The following is a 24,478-nucleotide window of genomic DNA, read 5'->3' on the forward strand; positions in this document are numbered from 1 at the left end:
CACCTTAGAAAACTGCTTCTAAGAAATCATGGCTTCAAAGTCAATCGGTCAAACGACAAGCAATAACCACTTTAAGATGTATGCAGACTCTAGCCCGTGTGCAGTCTCAGGTTCGAGCCAGGAGGATCAGAATGTCGGAAGAAAACCAAGCCCTTCAAAGGCAGCTTATGCAGAAACGCGAGCGAGAGCTTGGTAACATGAAATCCTATGTAAGTTTTTCATGTTTTGTTGGTTGGTGTTGATTATGAGGTGTGTAAAATGGTTTAATTTGATTCTATAGTGTTGTGTATAAATTCAAGAAATGCTTCTTTATTTCGTTTTGTGTTCTTGTTTATTGATTGAAATTTTGGGACGAGACTAGGGTTCCGGAGAACGACCAGGGTGATGTGAGTGAAGTGACATCCGCATTTTCCGCCTGCTCTCCTCCTCTACTTTTCCGGATTGCTCAAGAAACTGGATTCTGAATTGAAGCATGAGGTCTGTCATTGGGCTGCATATTATGTAAGTTCATGATAATGTCTCATCAAAGACTCATAAGACTGTAATACCCTGTTTATGGCGTTCATATCCTTAGGTATGGATTAGGTTGGATCTCATTGTGCTTATGAATTGTAAATGAAAAGGTGACCCATTTGATTCACAGTTTGTACTTGCTTCAACTTTATTTAAGTTGGCTGGTGTGCCATTTACTTACATGTAGAAAATTAGAACAGTGAAATAGTATTGTTGATTAATTGTGTTGTGTTTCTGAGCGATAGAGTTTTTTTTACTACCACGCCTCTGATTAGTTGTATTACTTTTGTTTCTGAGCGATTAATTGAGTTTTTTATTCGACCCAGTTACTTAGAATTGGCCTATATCGAGTCAAATGGGCCAAATCAAAAGTTTAGCTTAAAAGGAAACGGGTCAAACTTACACACCTGATATGGACAGTACGGAAATTTTAGTGAAAGAAGATGCACAAAGTCCTTTAACTTACATTAGCAGGCATGGGTACTGATATAAAAATAATAAGAGTTATTATCAGCTTTACTGAACATACACCGCGTGGTTCTTACAGGATGCCTTACGAGTAGAGCTAGATCTGGATCCGGTATTGCCTGTGGTCTTGTTGATGGGAGGTGGTGAAGGAATCGGCCCGATGAAGAAAACTGCAAAGGCTCTTGCAGAATCTTTACTCGATAAAGAAACTGGGAAACCGTTTGGACAAATGGTAGTAATATGCGGTCGAAACAAAGCTTTAGCTTCTTCCCTCGAGTCTTTAGAGTGGAAGATTCCTGTCAAGGTAAAGAAGATTTTTGTTTTGCTAGAAGTATGTAGCAATGTTGACCCGTTTACATATGAATGGGTCGATTCCGGTTAAATTTGTTTGTAAGGGTTCAAACAAGTAAATTCCAAAGGAAACAAGTAAACAGTAAAATTGCGAAAATGCATATTTTTAATCCATAAACCCCTAACTCATTTTATTTTAATAAATTATAGAATCATTTTAAATAGTATTCATTTTGTAATTGTATTGTACCATATACTTGACACACTTATTTTTTGTATGAACATAGAAAAAGTTGGGCAAAAAGTGTGTCGACCAACCCAAGCCGACCCATTTCCATAAATACAAAAAGGGCAAATTTTGACCCGTTATCTGATCCGCCCATTTGCCACCTTTAAATCTTGAATTTAAAGCAAAAAACATACGTGTGGTTTGCAGTTTTTTATTATAGGTTAGAGGATTTGAGACACAGATGCAGAAATGGATGGGTGTTTGTGACTGCATTATAACCAAGGTATGATCTAGTCAAATCCTACATTCGGCTTTATCAGTTTATGAATACCAGCTTTTAAAATATGATTTTTTGGGTTATTAAATACGCAAAAGGGCTCTCTAGAAATTTACATCTTTTCAAGTATATCTTTGTTGGATTTTAATTTCAAAAGCTTTCTAGGTATTGATTAATCTCATCGGATTTTGTAGGCGGGCATGGGACGATTGCTGAGGCGTTGATCAGGGGGCTTCCAATCATCCTCAACGACTATATTACAGGACAAGTATGTAAATTCCACTTCTGTATGTTTTTTTACAATTTTCTATGAGCAAGTCTGGTGGGTTGGGTAACGGGTCAAAACAGTTTCTCATATAATTAATGTTTTCAATATGATTAATGTAAATAAACTTAGGAGGAGGTTTTATGCACTTTAGGTGATGTTTGACTCGCTCAACCCGTTAAACCGGTTTCCAGTTTAACCAAAATTAACCTTTTACCTGACCCGTTAGTAAAAAGAATAACCTAAATTGACTTGCTTCATTTTGGACCAACAGGAAAAAGGAAACGTCCCATACGTGGTGGGCAATGGGGCGGGTGTGTTCACCCGAAGCCCAAAAGAAACAGCCCAGATAGTGGCTGGATGGTTCAGCACCAACTCAGATGAGCTCAAGAAAATGTCTGAAAACAGCCTGAAGTTGGTTCAACCAGAGGCTGTGTTTGACATCGTGAGAGACATTCATGACTTGGCGGGTCAACGTGGGCCCCTCGCTTACGTACCGTATGTTTTAACATCATCGTTTACCAACTTAATTTAGTAAGATGTATATGTAATTTGTAGAATATGCTTTGATTACCTACCATTTTTTGAGCTTGGGAAAAGCCTGTGTGGCAAATTGTAAGTTATGTGGTTATGTATTAATTTAACTAGTTTTATAAATAGCGTCGCGTTGCGACGCGTTCAACCAGGTCGTTTTTGGTGTGATATCATGTACGTTCTACATTACAACTCATAAATCATATATAAGTATCATTATCAAGATTGTAAAATATCTCAAGTAAAACAATGAATGCTAAAAAATGCCACCTTTGGTGTTCCGGGACTAAGAAAGTGATCAGTAGGGCATATATAATAAAAATTTTAACTAACCTTTTTTTAAGTCCAACAAATTTATTCACTGCTAGAACCAAGAATGCAAAGTAGCAAGAAGCTAGCTTGCAATCAGTGTACCCCAAGGTTCATAATCAATCACCAAAACAACCAGATTACAACCCAGAGATCAAGCAGAACATAGACCCAGGACCAAAACAACCCAATACTACACAAATTGAACGCTCTCTAGTCATCCCATGTCATAGTTAAAGTCCGTGACCTGTTCCTACTCCACAAGAAGCCCAACACTTTAACCTCTTCCACCACCTTAGTAATTGATGGCGCCTTTCGACTAAAAAGAGATTCGTTTCGCATTTTCCAAATGGACCTGAAGACCGTAATGAACACAACATTCAGGACTTTCTTCTTCTTTGACCTAGGGATATAATTCTGCATCTCCAGAATATCACTAATACGGAACGCAAAGACGGATAAAATGTTACACCATAAAGCAATAACCTGCCAGACAGTTTGCGAGAAATGACACGAAACAAATAAATGCTCCGCAATCTCAATATCATCAGCGCACAAAGGATAAAGTCGGAAGTCAACATTTATGTTCCTTGCAACCAAAGCAGCCCTTGTCTAAAGACGGTCCAGCTCCGCTCGCCATTCCACGATGCACACCTTTTTGGGCATGCAACTGTTCCAAACAAACGACGTATCTTGCTGCACACAATTTCTCACCTCCAACCTCTTTTTCAAACTGCTAACTAAAACACAACCCGACCCGTCCAGCTCCCAAACCCGGCTATCTTTCCCATCCGATAACACCATCGAACCTACTAAAGGTCCAATCTGAGCTAATTCACTAGTCTGTTGTTGACTTGATGCTTAACTTGGTGGTGTCGTCACACCTTCTTTCTTTGGCGGCTTAGGATGGAAACGAACGTCGATTGCTGATGTCTCTCTCATCTCCTCCTCTAGAAGTCTGAACAGCCTGCAATAAAAGATAAGAAAAACAATATCAGCAATTGTTTTTGTTCGCAACAATAAACACAACCTTTTTCTAGGGGCGGCACAAATCTGGGTCGCTTCAAGGTGACGACTTATTTATATTTATTAGTTTAGTTGTTTTGGCATTTACACCTCTCTTTGCCAAAATATAGGGTAACTATAGTTGCCTTTATAATTTCTATGTAATGTAACGTTTGATAATGGGGAACAAAACATAAACTAATAACATCATCCCAGACCCCAACTTTTAACATGATGACCATCAAGTCCCAATCGAATAATCAAACACAAGAACAAGAACGAATGGAATAACTCTCCAATGAACTTTTATTATAACCAAGAAAATATAACTCAAAAAACTTGATTACAATAACTCATAAACCATAACTCGGTTTATCTTCTCTTGACTCTTGACTCTTAATAATGTCTAACCCTACCTTGGTTTATATATGCTACCCCTAACTTGGTGACCAAGACATTACCATATAACCCTAACTTGGTGATCAAGACATTACCAAATATAATTATAATCTAATTAGGAAACTTAACCAATTATGACCAACTTGTCAACATTGATCCCTCAAGTTCATCGACTTGTGACTTGAACTCCTTTTGTCACCCTTTTCACATCACCGACTTGTGATGAGTCGGGAATTACCGCCAACAATCACCCCCTTAATTTCCGACTCGAAATAGGTAGGCTCTAGAATGTCTTCTTTGTTTTGATTTTCATAGAACTCATCTTGATCTCTAACTGTGTTTTTCGGCTCCTTTCTAGCTCGAACATTCTTGCGACCTTGTACTCGACTAGTCCTTTTTCCACGACTCGTTTTGGTCATAAGAACTCGCATCACCATTGACTCGGCTGCGATCTTGAGCAAACACCCGCTTTCTTGGATCATTAAATGTACCTCCTTGGGTTTGAATCCCTTGCTTAACCTTTTCTTTGAATTTTTGAACATTTTTCTTTGGACTTTGAATTTTGGGTTTCTTCATTAAACTTGGATCTTTGAGAAGATTCTGACTCGTACTTGCCGTATCATCTTTCAGTTCAACTCTCTGTAGATCCCTACCCACAAAATTCTTTATTCCATTCATGTTAGCTTGTGTACCGGAACTTGCTATCTTGAGGTTGATCTTGTACAAACGGTTCTTGGTCCTTGTCACCTTCATCATAAGCTTTCCTGTATCATCATGAATGGTTAGCAAATCACGTTTCATGTGAATGTCGCATCCACCTTCCGTTGCTTGACCAAGACTTATGATATTGCTTTGCAAACTCGGTATGTAGTAAACATCGGTTAACAGACGCTTCTCCCCTGTTTTCCCTTCAAGTAATACCGATCCCTTTCCCCGTATATCAATACAAGATCCATCTCCAAACTTCACCTTTCCCGTGACACGTTCATTAAGTTCAAAGAAATAAGCTCGATTACCCGTCATGTGATTCGATGCTCCGTTGTCGAGATACCAAGTGTCTTTCTCCATTGGCTCAGTCTCGAAACGCTTTGGGTTCACCCATTCTTCATTTAGAAAAACCGTCTCTTGATCACATCTCATCATGAATAATGATGGATCAAAATCATCGTTTTTAGCTAAGTTAGCTTCATCTTGTTTCTTCATACGATCCGGACATCCTGACGCGAAGTGACCAAATTTATCACAACGGTAACATTGAACTTGTGATCTATCTTTCCTTCCTTTTTGGCGATCATTGGTTCTTCTTTGACCCGTTTGCTTTGACCCATGATCTTGACCATCTCGGCTTTGAGTTCCATCTTGGCCCTCATCATCCCAGTCTTGACGTCTACCTCGGTAACTTGAACCGCCTCGCCCACACCCACGCGTATTTTCATAGGATTTGGATTTTGAGGATGACTCACCATTGGCAAACATTAGATTACCTTGATTTTCTGCTAAAGACTCGATACCCTTAATCCTGTCTTTGAACGTCTTCAATCTACCGATCGCTTCCTGAAACGTCATGGTCTTCAAATCTGCAAATTGTTCAATTGAAGCTACAATTGGAACATACTTTGCTGGTACTGAGCCTAATAACTTTCTGGTTAGCTTTCTGTTTTCATAGGTGGTTCCCAAACTGGCCGCCTTGGTAACCAACTGACTTATTCTGCTCGCGTAAGAATCAACTGTCTCTGTTTCTTTCATCTTCAAGGATTCGAACTCATTTTCTAGTTGCTCAAGTTTTGCCTCTCGAACCCGTTCAACCCCAACATACCGTGTCTTCAACGCTTCCCAGATTTCCTTTGCAGTCTGAAACTGAGCTACCTGAAACACGAGCTCTTCGGGTATTGCTTGAAGTAGAAGTGCAACTGCCATGTCATCCTTTTTGGCATCTACCTCCTTTTCGCCTGGTTCTAAAGCTTGCTGTATTCCATGAACCTTGAATACTGCCTTGATACGAATCGCCCAGATGTTGTAATTTGCTTCGGTTAACATTGGACACTGTAAAGTTGTGGTACTTTAATCCTTGACCACAACCGGTGGTGGTCTATCCCCGTTCGTCATTGATTTCTGAACAACTTTTCAGAACTGAACGTGTTTGCTCGCAAAAACCCGGTCACGAATACCTCTCGAAAACCGAATAAAAAAGATCTTGAATTGAACCCGCTTGTCCAACCCAAACAACGTTTAGTGTTTAAACCCAAACTTAGTTTAAAACAAAGAATAAAAATAAACCAACTTATGATTATTTTTTCAAACGTTGTTCCAAAAAAAAAACAATAAATTGTTTTAATTTCTTTTTGTTTCTATGCAAAGAAAACAGTTGTTTGAAATAAAATATTTAGTTTTTTTTCCTTCGTAACTGAAATCACCTTTGCACATAAAGACAAATCCCTTTTGAGTTTTTTTTTTTTCTTGCAAACGAAGGAAACAAATTTCTTTTTGTTTTTCCTTAATAGGTGCTATAGAAACAACTTCCGGTTCCTTTTTCCGATTTCTGCCGTACGACAACACAAAGTTATAGTCGCCGCTAATTCCGGTCACGTCTTACCTACCGTCTCCGCCGTACAAGTTTGCCGCTGCTAACCTCCTGATTGGCGATGTCGACGAGCTTGTCTCCTCCGGTTACGGCTTCGTTACTCGAGTTGATATCGACGATTGAACTTGGCTCTGATACCAATTCAAGTCCCAATCGAATAATCAAACACAAGAACAAGAACGAATGGAATAACTCTCCAATGAACTTTTATTATAACCAAGAAAATATAACTCAAAAAACTTGATTACAATAACTCATAAACCATAACTCGGTTTATCTTCTCTTGACTCTTGACTCTTAATAATGTCTAACCCTACCTTGGTTTATATATGCTACCCCTAACTTGGTGACCAAGACATTACCATATAACCCTAACTTGGTGATCAAGACATTACCAAATATAATTATAATCTAATTAGGAAACTTAACCAATTATGACCAACTTGTCAACATTGATCCCTCAAGTTCACCGACTTGTGACTTGAACTCCTTTTGTCACCCTTTTCACATCACCGACTTGTGATGAGTCGGGAATTACCGCCAACAGACCATACTTGAAAGTGTGTCAGTTTTAAATTGAGAAAGCAATAAGATTTCACCACAAAAAGGCAAGCTATACCCCAATAAGAATATATCACGCTTACAGTTATGGTACTCTCCTGTAACATCTCTGGTGAATCTGCAAGCTCCATGTGTTTTGAAGCAGTATCAAATAGGGCCTGCCAAAAAAATTAAACATTGCACGTTACTTGTACATAACACGTTATACTACCAAAATACATCTTAGTCATTATTGACAAACATATCAGTTAACATAAACGCAACAAACATTAAATGACAAAAAGATCTAAAGATCTTTAAATGGGGTCAACCGTAATCACGAACCAGGCCGGCTCAATCTTGACCCGGACTGGACCTGCATGAACCCCAGAGCTCCAACCAAACCGCATCTGTATAGCCCGCATGAACCCCAGAGCTCCAACCAAACCGCGTCTATATAGCGGTGCAATAAGGTTGGACCGTCATGACCCACGGCTAGTGCATCCACATCATCGCACTTTTAACTTCTTGTCTCATAAGAACCTATGTTCCATGGTCATGTGTGACACTTGACATGACTGAACCCTAACCATGACCTGAGTTAGCAATCACCCCTCTTTTTTAATAAACTTTTTGTATATCGTGTTACCTTTTTTGTCTTCGGTCAACAAAGTGATATAGGGGATTCACTAACACGACAAACCGAAACGGGCTTTTATCCTCCTTCAATAAAAGCGTTGACCCGCCCACCTAGCCATGTGGCTCTTGACACCTAGGCAACTGTTTCAAACATTCTGAAGAAAGATACCCCAACGAAAACGTTTCTTCATATTCACTATTATGTACACAGCGCCCACATTCAGCACACCTAGGAATGCAGATTATGCAAGCCCGACATTCATCTTTTGGTCGACAACCACCAGCTGGACAGTCATAGACGAGCCTCAAATTCGACATCTCGAGCAGATTTCAACATCTAAAGTGCGATCGTCGTCACATGGTGCATGCAAGTTCGCCCGGTGATAATAGTGTGGAATGTGCTTGTAATTCTGAACTCCCAAAAAGTTATTCAACTGTTCATAATGATCAAGTGTTATGCCGTAAAATCCACCTGTTCAACTCAAGTATAGAAACTGCTGGACTAAAACACATAAGAACAGGTGGATTTTACGGCAAGTTGACCAGTCCCAGATACAAATATTTTTTGGTAATTATTTTAAAAATAACATAAATATTTTGACGAAATGTTTTCCAATTCAAATTCCAGTTAATTTCACGAACCATACGGGGCCTGTTGGTTAAAAATACGACCTTTAAGCAAAGAAAAAATTGATCTTGCCCCTGTAATGGTCAAAAGGAAAATCAACTATTATTCGTTTCCAATTCGATCTACAAAAAATCAACAATTTGCATTTTGAAAGAAAAAAAAAAAAGAAAAAGAAAACACATGATGTATCTTCTTCTAAACAAATAGAATATTCACGTATACGATTCATTCATTTGAATTTGAAAATAATAGAAAGAAAGTATTTCAATATTAATAAACTTGTCATATAAATCATGTACAAGCATTGCAATGTGTGTTCGTTAGGGACAATTTAAAGGTCAACATTAATTAATAGAGATAGTATGCAAAGTTGCAAACTATATTAAATAACATATACCAATAACCAATGTAGAAATTACTGACCTTGGTTAATTTTGGATTTGTTTCCAATACGCGCCGTAGACCATCATCTGTGATCTTTGGGCATTTTATTAAGCTTAGAAACCGTAGATTACCTTCAGCACGGTTTGTCAACCGCACAAGAATATCATCGGTTATTCTCTCATTCATGGCTGATCAATGTAAAGATTTCTCCATAATAGAGAATCATTGCGGATCGTATAACACAAAGATCTACAAACACGCTCCACCATAAGAAGATCATTCGTTCCCAGATAATTAAGAGCTAGAACGAACGCGTCATGAGGATCTCCACCAATAACATCAGGACAAACATGAAACCCATTTACAGACTCTCTGCATTTCGTGACAACAACGCTTTTACTTACACGATCAAAACCCTTAATGTTGATCATGGTACATCAAATTGGTCAGAAACGACTGAAACTTCATAGCACTGTTCCAAAAGAAGTTAAAACCAGCAAACAATCTATAATCCTCTTTATGATTCACAACCTTATTCCTCATACGATCCCCATACTCGAGTTCCAAATCACCAGACCATCCCGTAATCGCCGTAGATGTGGTACTAATATCAATATCCATCCCAAACGAATCCGATGGCAACAAATCATCAATGTCTTTATTTTTATCTTTCTCATCCCTATCAACTATCTCTCTCCGGTAACCGAACCGATCATTGATGAGGATACGTCCTTGGTCGGACCGAACCATCGACAAACATAGAACCGAGTCATAATACATCGAGGATGGATCGAACCGAACACCATAAACGGAACGGACAAACCTATTGATACGCCATAACTAACTGGGCCCCACGGGCATAACCGCCATGACAGTGACTGGTCCGGCCATAACTAACTTGTCACGTCAGCATACCCAAAGACTATAAATACCATACTTGGACTTCCAAAACGGGTAACTGCCATTTTCTCTCTCAAAACTCCTCTCTCTCTCTCCCTGACCTACTTTCTCCACACAAATTCTTATTCTCACGACCGAGCTTGGTCACAGAGAGGCCCCCCTCCCTGTGACGAGGCTAACGGTGTGTTGTTTCCTTGTGATCTTGCAGGTCCTTGCTAGGTCGTCTGAAGTCATAGCTCTAACCAGGTCGAATCAACTGGTTTTTGAGTCTTCAGTGGCGCCATCCCCTCGAATTCACTCAAGTCATTTTGCTAAACCTGTTTATTCCAAGTCATGGAATCCACAACAGCTGCTCCTACAAATACTTTCCCGTCGTTTAACGACATCTGGGAAGGAAATGTCTCCTCCACAACTGCTTCAACAGCAGTTGCTGCAGCGGCCTCAGCTGGTTCAGCGTCGGCACCTCCAGTTGCAAGTTCCGTAATCGCGAGCTCTGTCACAACGCTCTCGGTTACCGATCCAGTCGCAACACCGCTGCCAACTTTCGACAATGCCTTCCTATTACGGAACGCCGACTTGTTACGACAGCTACAACAGCAGCAGCAGCGAGAGGAAATGTTGCAGAGTCTCCGCACGAACTTGTTCAGCAGCGTGTATCCAGGGAGCAACCCCGTTTCTATCGGCGCTCTCACCTCTGGATCTATGGTAAGTTCTGCAATCCCTACTCCCATAACATGTGTTGCACAATTCTCCTCGTTTACGAACGCTCCAATGAATAACGGTCTTAACGACCTGTTTCGCCAGGGATCTATGGGCTTAAACCCTCAGGATCAGGAGCTAATCATGCCGTATCATCCCACGTCTATGACTTCTCAGTCAAAGTTCACGATGCGGATTGTTAATGCCCCACTCCCGGCCAAGTTGAAGATGCCCCCCACTTTGAAATTTTATGATGGTACGTCCGATCCGGACGACCACATGTTCGCATTTGCCGGAGCAGCTAAGGTCGAACAATGGCCCATGCCGGCCTGGTGTCACATGTTCGCTCAAACTCTCACCGGATCAGCTAGAGTATGGTTCGATGGGTTGCCAGAAGGGTCGATTGATCATTTTGAGGATTTCCGGCGTATATTCTTGCAAAATTTCTGCCAGCAGCGTCGTTGCAAGAAAGACATTACCGAGGTACACCACATAAAGCGCCGCGACGGAGAGTCCGTAGAAGATTTTATAGATCGCTTCAACCGAGAGAGCATGCAGATAAGCGGAGCAGTCGACCAGCTCCGGGTCTCTGGATTTTGCCACGGGGTAAGGAACAATCAGTTGGTGGAAAAGCTCCACGAGGATCTCCTAAAAACCATGGAGATACTCATGGAGCGAGCTCGAGCCTTTGTCCGGGGGAAGAGTGCCTGTGGTCAGCCGAATGAAGCAACCGCTAGAAATTCCAAAGCTCGAACCACGTCATGGAGACGGAACGCATCGCCACCAAAAGATAGAAGCAATAATTAGAACAGGAGTCGCGGTCAGTATCAAAAATCCGATCGAAGCGGTTTCCAGACTGGGAACGTGCGATTCAACACTTTCTCCGAACTAACAAAGTCACCGAGCGAAATCCTCAATACGGAAACTACTCGGTTTCCTACACCATCATAGCAGCGACCCACTTCGGATAAGCACTCCAAGAAGTATTGCGAGTATCACCGAGACAAGGGCCATACAATTGATGAATGTTGGGCATTAAAACAGGAAATTGAAAAGGCCGTACGGTCCGGTAAACTTTCTCATCTTGTGAAAGAGGTAAAGGACGGGAAAAAGCCCGCGACAGCAAACGATAACCCGAACACCAAGGCCGGAATCAATATGATCCGGTCTGCCAAGCCAAGAGGGGTAAAATGATCGAATCAGCATATGGCAGCCTGGATGCACCAGCCCACGTATTTCCCTCCAATTGATCCGGAAGATGCTCGAGACGGACCAATCACGATATCAGCTGTAGTCGCAGGACACTTGGTCCGACGAATCTACGTGGATGGAGGAAGTGCTTTTGAGATAATGTATTTACAATGCTTCCAACAGCTAAACCCCCAAACGAAGAAGAAGTTGATCGAAGTATCCACCCCTCTGATAAGTTTTTCAAGAGAGGTAGTTCGTCCGATAGGGCAGATTACTCTTCCGACCACATTTAAAGATGGTGACAAGAGCAGAACCGTACAACTAACATTCCTGGTTGTTCGAACCCACTCTTCACACAACAAAATACTCGGGCGACTCGGATTACGAGCTCTCGGAGCAATCAGCTCTACGATACACGGTGCCATTAAATTTCCCACCGAAGCAAGTGTCGCCACTATACTTTCATAGTCAAATTCGTTTGTAGCCGAAGTACGACATGCGGCAGAAACAAGCTCCAAAAAATCTGAGGTACCCACAGAACTCTGGGCGATCAATCCGGATTATCCCGAACAACAGGTGGCTATCGGCGCCCAGCTCTCAAAACGAACAAAGAAACTCCTGTGGGAACTACTGAGTAATTCGATTGATGTCTTTGCGTGGAAGCACTCCGACATGCAAGGGGTTCCCCACTCCATGGCACAGCACCACTTGAATGTAAAGGAGTCGATAAAGCCGATAGCACAAAGGAAAAGGCACATGGCCCCGGATCGAGCCAAGGCAATTGCAAAGGACGTAAAGAGTCTCTTGGACGCCGGAATCATCCGAGAAGTCCGGTATCAAACATGGGTATCGAATCCGGTCATGGTTCGAAAAAAGGACAACTCCTGGCGAATGTGTATCGATTTCACTGACTTAAACGACGCATGCCCCAAGGATTGTTTTCCATTACCAGAAATTGATGAGAAGATCGATTTCGTCGCCACGTTTAGGTTGAAGTGTTTTCTAGACGCTTACAAGGGGTACCACCAGATACAAATGGCAGTTGAAGACGAAGACAAGACAACGTTCGTCACCAATGAAGGAGTTTACTGCTTCACCAAGATGCCTTTTGGATTAAAAAACGCCGGAGCTACATACCAGCGTCTAATGAGCAAAGCCTTCAAAGACCAGATCGAACGGAACTTAGAAGTGTACGTTGATGATATAGTGATCAAAAGTCACGATGAAACTACCATGTTGAAAGACATACTCGAAACTTCACCCGGCTCCGAAGCATCAACATGAAGCTAAACCCCAAAAAGTGTACATTTGGAGTAGAAGAAGGAAAGTTCCTGGGGGTCATGGTCGGATCAAAAGGTTTGCGAGCCAACCCAGACAAGATCGACGCTGTTCTTACAATGAAAGCTCCAAATTCGGTTAAAGAAATTCAGTCCTTGAACGGACGACTAGCCGCTCTCCACCGTTTCCTGTCAAAAGCAGCAGACAGATCTCTCCCATTCATGGACGTGCTCAGGAAAAGCTTCAGGTCGGAGTTCAAATGGACCGAAGAAGCCGCACGAGCTTTTGAAGAACTTAAAACTTATCTCAGTACCTTGTCGACGCTCACCGTACCAGAAAAAGACGAAGTATTGACGGTCTACCTAGCTGCATCGTACGGAGCAATCAGTGCAGTACTCATTGCTCACCGAACCGGGGCGCAAATCCCCATTTATTATGTGAGCCGAACATTGAAAGATTATGAAACGAGGTACTCAAGCCTGGAAAAACTAGCCCTGGCACTAGTTCATGCTTCCAGAAGACTTCGTCGATACTTTCAGGCCCACCCAATTGAGGTACGAACGGATCAAAGAATCCAGCATGTTCTCCGGCGACCCGAAGTTTCAGGTCGTATGGAAAAGTAGGCGATCGAGCTGGGTGCATTCAATATTACTTTCAGAACCAAGGGACCCTTGAAGGGGCAAGTAATAGCTGATTTCCTAGTAGAAATGCCGGAAGAAAAAGCAGTCGAAGAAACCGAGAAAGCTCCAAACAAACCATGGACCCTATACACAGACGGAGCCTCGAGCTCCGAAGGGTCAGGGGCAGGCTTAATTCTCACCGATCCAGATGGTACGGATATAACGTACGCGCTTCGTTTAGAATTCAAGAGCTCCAATAACGAAGCCGAATACGAGGCCTTGTTAGCAGGTCTACGTCTGGCGGTAAAAGTCGGAGCAAGAAACGTCGTAGCTCATGTAGACTCGTTACTCGTGGCAAATCAGGTGAACGGGGATTAGGAAGCAAGGGAAGCCAACATGATCGAATATCTCGAACAAGTAAAACAAGTTATGGCATCGTTCGAATCATGCAAAGTTGAACACGTCCCCCGAAGCAAAAACAAAAAGGCCGACGCGCTAAGCAAACTTGCATCCGTATCATTCAGTCACCTGGCCAAAGAGGTAAGGGTAGAAGTGTTAACCGCACCCTCGATTGCTGCCCCCCATGTTATGCAAGTAGAAGCTCCGACCCAGACATGGACGACGCCTATCATCAACTATCTAGTGCACGATGTCTTACCAGTCGATAAAGCAGAAGCAAGAAAGATTCAAATCAACTCCCTACAATACCAGATGCAGGAAGGAGGTTTGTATCGAAAGACTTTTCTCGGCCCACTATTGAAATGCCTCGATCCGGAGCAGGCTAGCTACATTATCAGAGAAGTTCATTATGGTATTTGTGGTATTCACGTGGGACCCAAGATGATCGTGACGAAGGTAAAGAATGCAGGGTACTATTGGCCCGGAATGCACGAAAGTGCAGTTAAAGAACTCCAGCAATGCGATGAGTGCCAAAGGCACGCACCAATAAGCCTCCGAGCCAAGAATGAAATAATTCCGGTAACCGCTGCATGGCCCTTTCAAAAGTGGGGTGTTGACATAGTTGGTCCTTTCCCGCGATCGAGCGGAAGTGCCCAATATTTGCTAGTCGCCGTGGATTATTTCACCAAATGGGTGGAAGCTCGACCGTTTACAGTCATCTCCGGCTACAATGTAACGAGATTCTTTTGGGAGCAAATCGTATGCCGCTTCGGTCTTCCACTCTACATCGTAAGCGACAATGTAAAGCAATTCGCGGAAAACCCGTTTAAACGCTGGTGTGAAAGCTTGAAGATCAATCAAGTCTTTTCTTCGGTTGCCCATCCCCAGGGGAACGGGCAGGTCGAACAGATAAACCGACGGATCGTGGACGGGATAAAACGAAGGCTGGGATACGAAGGCAAAGGATGGGCAGATGAACTGCCAAACGTCCTATGGGCCCACCGAACATTGCACAAGACCAGCAATGGGGAAACGCCGTTCAGTCTCACCTACGGAACCGAGGCCGTAATTCCCGCGGAAATCGGGCTCCCAAACCAAAGATGCAAGAACTGGGAGGAAAATGAACGGGAGCTCCGATCCAATCTTGATCTGCTGGAAGAACGTCAAAACGTCGCGGCAATCAAAGAAGCCCGATACAAGAAAAAGTTCGAGAAATACTACAATGCTCGCGCCAAGCTTTACAAGTTCAAAGTCGGAGATTTTGTACTCCGAAACAATGAGGCAAGCCGTATCGAAGCGCCTGGCAAGTTAACCCCGAAATGGGAAGGACCGTATCGAGTCAAAGAAGCAAGCGAGAAAGGCTCGTACGTATTAGAAAAAATTGATGGAACCCCCGTGCCAAGAACTTGGAACGGGGTGCACCTAAAGAAATGCTTCATGTAAACAGCCGGGTACGGCTAAAAAAGATCGCTTTTTTGTTTTTTACGTTATTTACGAATTCCGTATGTAAGTCGGGAGGGTAATACCCCGAACAAATTTCTGATTTCCTTGTAACCGGGAGGGTTTTTCCCCGGATTTTCGATTAAGCAATCAAATAAAGTGATCCGTACTTTAGTAAATATAAAGCATAACATCCGTGTAAGTTCGAACAATATCAAAAAATGTGCACAAATGGGCCTCGACCCATGCCTCGCGCCGATCGAGAAGGCTTAAATAGTTCTAAAAGCAGTAAAATCTATTAAGCAGGCGGTACGCTCCCAATTCGGTGCGACCGCTAAAACCTACGAATCAAGGACAGTTAACAAAAACTCCTTGCTATATTCAGTCACCTAAGTGAACCGAGGAATAAAACCTGGGCGAACAGTAAAGTTTGGACACAAACTAAGAACTAAGTAGCCAGGAGTGGATACCTGATTATCAAAAGTCATGACATCATGCAAAACATGTTAGTCAAATATTCTAAACAAAGTAAATTGTACGGATTACATGCCAAAAGAAAAGAAAATATTGTACGATTACAAAGTAAAAGTGTTAAACTTGAGTTACATTGTCATCCTCCTCGACAATAGGAAGTTTGCTTCTCTGCTGGATGACAGACAGGGGCTTGTCTATCAAATCCGCAACCTTTCCAAGAACGGAGATCTGGAGCTCATCGAAAGCCTTTACCGCAACATCTAATGCGTCTTGAGCTCCCTCGTCATAACCCGGAACTTCTTCAGCAGAGCGAACCGAATCATGGGCGGCCTTGAAGCCCTGCTTAATTCCCTCGGTCGCCCCCACCGCATTAACGCTGTTAACCAGGTCGGCAACGACCTTCTCCAGCTCGGGACTCTGCTGAACCAGCTTGACAACCCAAGAACCCCCTCCGTCAGAAACCACTGCTTCAGAAGCATAAGCTCCGACGCCTGAGCATAGAGTTCGACCATCTCGCTGTCACAGCGCGTTAGCATTCCTTTCGCTTCATCAATCACCGCGTTGTGTGACTCAACAGCCTTGTCACGAGCCCTTTCAACTTCACCCTTAGCTGAAGAAAGGCAGAAGTTCGGTAAGATAGAAATAAGGTATACATACGAAAAATAACTTACGAACGTACCAGTTATTAAGCGATGATAGTCGGCCAAAAGTTGATCATATGATGTTTGCATCTCTTTCAATTCCGTTGCATGCCTTTCCTCCGTACCAGCTAGCTTTTTCTCTAAATCAACAAATTTTCCCTTGAAAGCTTCCAAGTCTTGGAGGGCTTTATCTCGAGCCTCGTAGGCAACCGCAGCCGAAGCTTGGGAAGACTTGTTAACTTCTTTCGCCTCTGAAACTTGTCCTTTCAAGCGATCGATTTGGGATCGGAGGGAAGCCAGCTCTTGTTTCGTCTTCGATCGGATATCACCTTCACCTTTCAGATTAGCAACTTCACGCTGAAGCTTGTGACAAGATGACTCCGACTCAACCCAGTGTTTATACGTTTCCACTACTAGAGAATTTGATTGAGCCTGATTCAACATTAGGGCATTCCCAAGCTCCGGCCCGCTCATCTTCCGGTAGTAAGAATGTTCAGCCGGGGTTCCCAAATGAAATAAAGCCATCTTGGCTGAAAGAGCGTCCACAATCCTATCTTTGTTCGCTAATGACCACTCCGGTACATACTTCTCCAACGCACGAGCCGAATCCATGTTTTCAATGCCGCCCGAACCTAACTCCCGGGATAAGAAGATAGCTTCAGTGTTATACCATAAGGGAGAAGAAGAGGCACTGTCCCCACCATCAATTGGCAAAGGGCTCGGCCTAGACATATTAGATGTGACCCCCATGGTAAACTTACCCGAAGGAGAAGGTTCGGTCTTTTTGGGATCGGACGTACGGACCTCAGTAACAACCTTGATGCCCCCTCCTCCGAAGGATAGTGGACTTGATGGAATCTTTACCGGACGGTCCCTCGGAGTGCGACCCCCATGAAGATGGGCATCCAAATTCTCCAATATGCCTCCGGCAGTAGAAAACTCGGTAACTTGGTCATCATCATCGAGTGTGAGAGTCTTGAATTCTGCCTTCTTCCTCTTCACCTGTTTGAGCTTCGGGTCAGATTTAGTCGAAACAGCCCGCTTTCTTTTTAAGCTAATCTGAGGGTGCTCCTTTTCACCTTCTTCGCCCTCTTCGTCCTCATCTTTGTCGTCACCACCTCCTTTTTCACCACCAGCATGAGCTCCATCAGCCCCAACAGAAAGATGGACTCCTTCATCATCTATCACGAACCTAGAACCGGATCCTTTTGTTCCAATCGAACCGGTCTTATTACCTTCAACATCATCAACCACAACCACAGCTTGGGCTGGAACAACATTTGCTGTCTGCGCCGCAGGAACCGAACCCGAACCTCCCTGGTTATCCGGAGCCTCAGGTTCCCGAATCTGATAAAGGTTTCCCTGCACAATACTTAGATACAGCGGATCACCTTTTGGTGTCTTGGTGGCCCGGATATCAAGCTCCTTTGAGTCGAAAGACTTTAGCCTCAGGGCTTCCTTTAAACCCATAGTTGCACAAAAAGATAAATGATAAATAACACCAATGGTCCGACACAGTACAAAATGTGGAAAGAAAATAAAACAATCAACGTAAATACAGAAAGCACCGCATAACTAACCCTCTTTATTCCATCTGAGGGTAGGATACCACTCCGGTTCGGCCCAAATCGTGCTAATCCGCCCCATGACAAGGATGTGTTCCGGATATTTCTGTATACGTCTGGCCTCCTTAATTAAATCTGCATATAACTTTGTATTATATTCGAAGTCTTCAGGAAGAGGAGGCGGGAGCTTCGATTTCTTTAACCTCCATATCATAAACTCCGGAACGCATCGATCATCAACCAAGAAAAAGTGATCTTTCCAGTCCTTAATACTTGCGGTAATCCATGTATAACAACAAGAGTTCTTGTCTCTAACTTCGAAGGTATACCAGTTGCCGGACCGGTTCAACTTGTAAAAAGCCCGGAACACATCCAAATCCGGGTCGGACCCCAAGCCACGACAAACCAACTCAAAATGACACACTTTGGCAAGGCCAAAAGGGTTCATCTGAGTAAGGTGAACCTCGTGGAACAAAAGAACTTCGATCAAGAACTTCGTCAAAGGAAGACGATAGTTGCAGTAGTCGAAAAGGCGAGTATAAATTCCTATCTTCCCCGGAACGAAAGGATAGATAGGAGTGTTCTTTTTGGGAAGAACATGGTGTAACGAGGCGGGAATCGCATAACTACTAATATACCAATCTAAACCTTTCTGAGTCAAAATGTTAAAACAACCAGATAGATTACTCTTGTTCGCCATGATAAAAGAAGGGTACTGACCTGTTTGAACGAGTTGATTCACCTCAGAGAAGAAGAAAGGAAAATGAAGAGGATGAAGTAGAAAAGTGAAAACAAAAAATCGTTTTTTCGCCTTCTTTTATAGGGGGAATACACTGCCTCAAAAGGAGGCAATGGAAAGATGACACGTCACGACAACTGACGCACATCAAGTGTCACATCAAAGGAAAAAATTAAAGTTAACCGACGGTTACTTAACCAAGGTCACCGCCCAATTTCAAATTTTGAAATCGATAAAAAACCGTCAATGGAGACCCCGGGCCTCAAAACGCTCCGCCAAATAGTTCGAAGTTTTTGCTAAACAAACACTACGAACTAGGGGGACTTGATGAGGATACGTCCTTGGTCGGACCGAACCATCGACAAACATAGAACCGAGTCATAATACATCAAGGATGGATCGAACCGAACACCATAAACGGAACGGACAAACGTATTGATACGCCATAACTAACTGGGCCCCACGGGCATAACCGCCATGACAGTGACTGGTCCGGCCATAACTAACTTGCCACGTCAGCATACCCAAATACTATAAATACCATACTTGGACTTCCAAAACGGGTAACTGCCATTTTCTCTCTCAAAACTCCTCTCTCTCTCTCTCTCCCTAACCTACTTTCTCCACACAAATTCTTATTCTCACGCCCGAGCTTGGTCACAGAGAGCCCCCCCCCCCTGTGACGAGGCTAACGGTGTGTTGTTTCCTTGTGATCTTGCAGGTCCTTGCTAGGTCGTCTAAAGTCATAGCTCTAACCAGGTCGAATCAACTGGTTTTTGAGTCTTTAATAATGTACCTCCTTGTGACCCCCTTTCTCACCGTTTACCGTTCTCAACTGCGAAACCATATTGTCTTCCGATGTATGTGCAGGGAAAATCGGTAACGATTGTATCACCGCTAACGTGTCGCGTCCGATTGACCAAAACCGGCTTCACCAATAGGGTTCACGGCGGAGCCCTAGGTCATCTTCGGTTAGACCACCATCAGTCACCACTGTCGCTAGAGTCGTCGGGTTAGCGGCTGTCGTGAGAGAGTACCAATTCGTCTCAGAAACATCTGGTAGTCACCGTTGTAAACCACAACCATGACCCGATCTGACTATAAAGGATACATGCGTACCTGGTTCAGGTAACCAGGTTCTCACCGGACCTCGTCGGAACCCTAGAATCACAAGTCTCTCACTGCCAGAGAACCCGACACCGGGTTCTCACCCATTCCGACGGTTTAACCACCGTCTCTGCCGCCGGAGACGTGGAAGCGCCCTACCCTGTCTCTCTATCTACTATGTCGCATATCTTCTCTGATCTCTCTCTGTCTAGCAGAACCCCCCCCCTCTCTCTCTCTCTTTCAGATCTCTCTATCAGTGATTGATTTCTTCAATCAGGAGGTTGGAAATTAGGGAAAGTAAGCCCCCTTTAACACGTCTTCATATATGGCTGAATGAACAGATGCCAGCAAGTCTTTGGCACTGTTCATTCAGTTTCCCTATTATCATATATGAATGAATGAATTTCCCTATTATCATATATGAATTAGGGTGTTTTAGAACTTTAAGAAGTTGGTGTGCCACTTTTTAGTTTAATTGTGACTGTAAAAAAATGTAAAAAGAATCTTGTTTAATCGATGATCATGGTTTGGTTTATCAAGTAAATTGATTCAGTATTCAAGAACTTTATAATTAAAAGTTTAAGGTAATTATTTTATGAATAAGTATCTCATAAAAGTAGTGTATCCGAAAAATGGATTTCAATCTTAATTATTTTCAAAGTTCAACCCCCTGCCGTAACGTGCAGGTACGTGTACTATACTATATAAATGATTTGAGACGGGCACTATGGTAATATCACACTAATTGTTCACACCGCCGCAACGCGCGGGTCTCCCACTAGTACAATATAAGCATTAAAATAAATCATAACCGATCCATTATCATTTAGTTTATACTCGCCTCTCTTTCTAAATTTCAACATACTTACATCTTAAACAATAAATACAATATGATTCTATATAGGGGGAGGTTCACTTGAGAAGAAAATTTAATTAAGAAGAAAAAAAACAAAGGGTATAATTGTAAAATGTTAAATAGGTTTTATTTCATCTCTTTTATTACTATCTTTAAGTAATTAATTACTCATAAAAACTATTATTCTCTACACTAATTTTTTTTTTGCTACACACATAAAAAGTTACCCTACACATTTCAAAATTTATACTACATATATTTAAATTTATCCTACACAACTCGTAATTTATCCTACACAGCAAGTAATTTGTTCTACATTCTAATTTTTTTTTTTTTTTTTGAAAAAAAATATATATTTTGAAAATAATTTACAAAATTAATGTAGTTAGCTATTAAAGAGTAAGCATACAAATTAACGATCTATGTAAATTTACAAATATACTCTTATATTAAAATTAAATGCAAATATTAAATGAAGTAAAATGAAGCATTCTTATTTGTTGAAACTTCTACTTTTTTCTTCTTACAAAAAATTTCTTCTCATTTGAACCCTCCACTATGATTCTCTACGTAAAGTGTGTTCCATACTTCCATCTTAAACACTTTATATCCATATTAATAAAAGAGTAAACTGTCATTTTGGTTCCTGTGGTTTGGGCACTTTTGCCATTTTAGTCCAAATCTCAAACTTTTTACATCTGGGTCCCTGTGGTTTGCATTCTGTTGCCATTTTAGTCCAAAATCCAAAAACCTTATTTTTTTGACTGTTGCAACCTCCTATTTTGTCTTTTAGTTCAGGGGCATTTTGGTCATTTTGCTTTTCATTTAACATTTTCTTAATTCAAAAATTAATATATATATATATATATATATATATATATATATATATATGGTAGGGTTCCAACGTGAACCTAATCCCATTCGTGAACTCCGTGAACTAATCTGGACCATTGATTTCCTTTTTAGTTGTTAAGGGTATGATTGTAATTATATAAAAAATTAGATTTAAGTCATTATTTTAATAATTGAATTAAGTTACATCTTTCCTATTTTAAATTCATTATCCACATTATCTTTTATTTCATTTTTATTTTTTAGATTTCACCACCAGAATTCGGATTATGATTTTTAAGATTCACGTAACCTTCATATTTCAACGGTATACACATGTGTACTTTGATATGAATTGAACAGTACACATGTGTACTCAGCATGGTAGATATGTGTAATTAGCTACATAATACATACATATAAACAAAACTTGTAAACCTATTTTATATTAAGCAAATAACAATTTCCATAATGTTCGCCAAACCAAAAAAAAACATACAATTGCAAGTTCCAGTTTCGTGAAAACAATAAAACGCAACATAATCGGAAAAATAAAAAAGACATAGTCTTTTACAACTATTCGCCGCGTTGTATGCTGAATCATCCTTATCGACCAAGCAAACAAACATACGTGAATCATCCTTATCGACCTCATACGTGAATCATCCTTATCGACCTTCCATCTCCACTTTCCTCGTTTACGACGTCTCCTATAATAACACAAAAAACTCAGCAATTAGTACTTTGCATAATTCACAAGTGTACATCAACAACTTTACACATTCAATAAACAAAAAAAAAATATGAGATATCACAAAAACATACGCTATACACATGTGTACATCGCATTAAAAACATAGCAAAACCAGAATACACATGTGTACAGCGCCTTAAAAACAGAGCAAAATCAGAATACACATGTGTACAACGCCTTAAAACCAGAGCAAAAATCAGAATACACATCTGTACAACGCCTTAAAAACAAGCAAAATCAGAATACACATGTGTACAACCCTGCAACAAATGGAAACTGACAAGAACCCATCAGAAATAATACAAGTTGGAGGATCTGGAAGTTTGGTTACAACTTACAAGTTCAATAAAACGACCTAAGAAATCGGTTTAAATGGATCTGCGAAGAACACCATCCGGAATGGTTTCGAAACGAAAAAATGAGTTGAAAACTTACAGATCTGGTGTTATCACGGGTTGTGGGAGTTCGTCGATACCCTAAAACCTCGCCGCCGCTGTCGGCACCCCTCTCCGCCGCGAGCCACTTCACCCCTGTCGCCATCCATCACAATCACAGCACCAATGATTCCGGCACAAAATTCAATCTTATTGGATCTTTCTGGTACGATTCCGGCGAGCTCGGTGGCGGTGGTGTCGTAACCGTGGTTGGTGGCGACGCCGCACTGCCAGTGCCAGGGGTCTAGATCGTCGCATGTTCCGAGTAAATCGGAGTTGAACATGGGTGGGAGGTCGTAGACGTAGATTGTGCCGTCGGTGCAGAGGTTGTCGGTTGGTGGGAGTAGTGGTTGTGGCGGCGGTGAGTGGGAGCAGAAGAGGGTGATTTGGATGAGGAAAAGGGTGAGGATGAAGATGGAGATTAGAGGGTGTGAAGTGATATGTGAGTGGATGGAATGAATAATGGTTTTGGGTTTGTTGAAGGTGAGCATGGTGATTTTTGGATCTTGACAGAAAGATCTAATCACAGCACCACCGATTCACTACGACCCTCTCTCTAGATCTGCACAATGTGTTTGTTTGTGTGTTTGGATATTTGTGTGATTAGATTTTAATATAATGGAAAGAATTTAGGTTTCTTTTTTTGAATTATTTAGATTGCGTAATTACGGTTATACCCTTTTTGTATTTAATTAAATGGAAAAAATTAACCAAATAATTACCATCATGCCACTCATTTAAATCTTAAGATCATATAAATCAACGGCCAAGATCAGTTCACGCAGTTCACGCTGGAGAAATTGTTCATGTTTGAACCTAATCCTATATATATATATATTGTACTGTCTCTCAGAATTAAAAAAAGAATATAATGTCTTTCTCTCAGAACTCTCTTATGCTTTCTCTCTCTTAACTCTCTCTCTCTCTCTCTCATCCTATCTCTCTAAACACCACACCACTCTAGCTCCACCACCACCACCACCATAAACAACCCACTTTTCTCTCACCAAAGCTACAACCCAAACCCAAATATACTTTCATCATAAACCAGCCGTCGCCCACTGTTCTCCTCTCTCTCTTTATGCAGACAACAACAAACCCTACAATTCAAAAGTTTTCAGCCGACACCCATCTCTCTACGATGAAACAAATAACAAGAATTGATTAATGGGTTCGAGTTGTGGGAAAGATTTCTTGGCAAATTGTTGGTGAGTGTGACAGTGATGTAAACGTGGTGGTCGATGGGTGTTGATCGGAGATAAGTAGTGGTGATGCAGTGTTGTTCGCGGCAGAGGTGGTGAGATCGACGGCTGTGCGTGAGAGTGACGAGTGTGCAAGTAAAGGGGAGATCTGACGGTGGTGGTGTGTATGGCGTTGGTCGTCTGTGAGTTCACCGGAAAACTCGTTATAGTTAGAAGTTCGAAATAGTTAACCCGACCACAACAACCACCCGGACACCGCCATCCAACCCCAACCACAACCAACACC

At 41.9% G+C, this 24,478-nt stretch overlaps 1 protein-coding gene across 1 annotated transcript; it reads left to right on the top strand.

Moving 5' to 3' along the window:
* Positions 1 to 399: 399 nt before the first annotated feature.
* Positions 400 to 2,728, top strand: LOC110868640 (probable monogalactosyldiacylglycerol synthase 3, chloroplastic). The gene is made up of 5 exons (XM_022117868.2): positions 400 to 501; positions 1,061 to 1,285; positions 1,722 to 1,784; positions 1,973 to 2,046; positions 2,318 to 2,728. Exons 2-4 carry the CDS (start codon positions 1,115 to 1,117, stop codon positions 2,000 to 2,002), a joined length of 264 nt encoding a protein of 87 aa, XP_021973560.1. The 5' UTR covers positions 400 to 501; positions 1,061 to 1,114; the 3' UTR covers positions 2,003 to 2,046; positions 2,318 to 2,728.
* Positions 2,729 to 24,478: the final 21,750 nt, after the last annotated feature.

The sequence above is a fragment of the Helianthus annuus genome, chromosome 7 (assembly GCF_002127325.2).
Source record: "Helianthus annuus cultivar XRQ/B chromosome 7, HanXRQr2.0-SUNRISE, whole genome shotgun sequence".
NCBI lineage: Eukaryota > Viridiplantae > Streptophyta > Magnoliopsida > Asterales > Asteraceae > Helianthus > Helianthus annuus.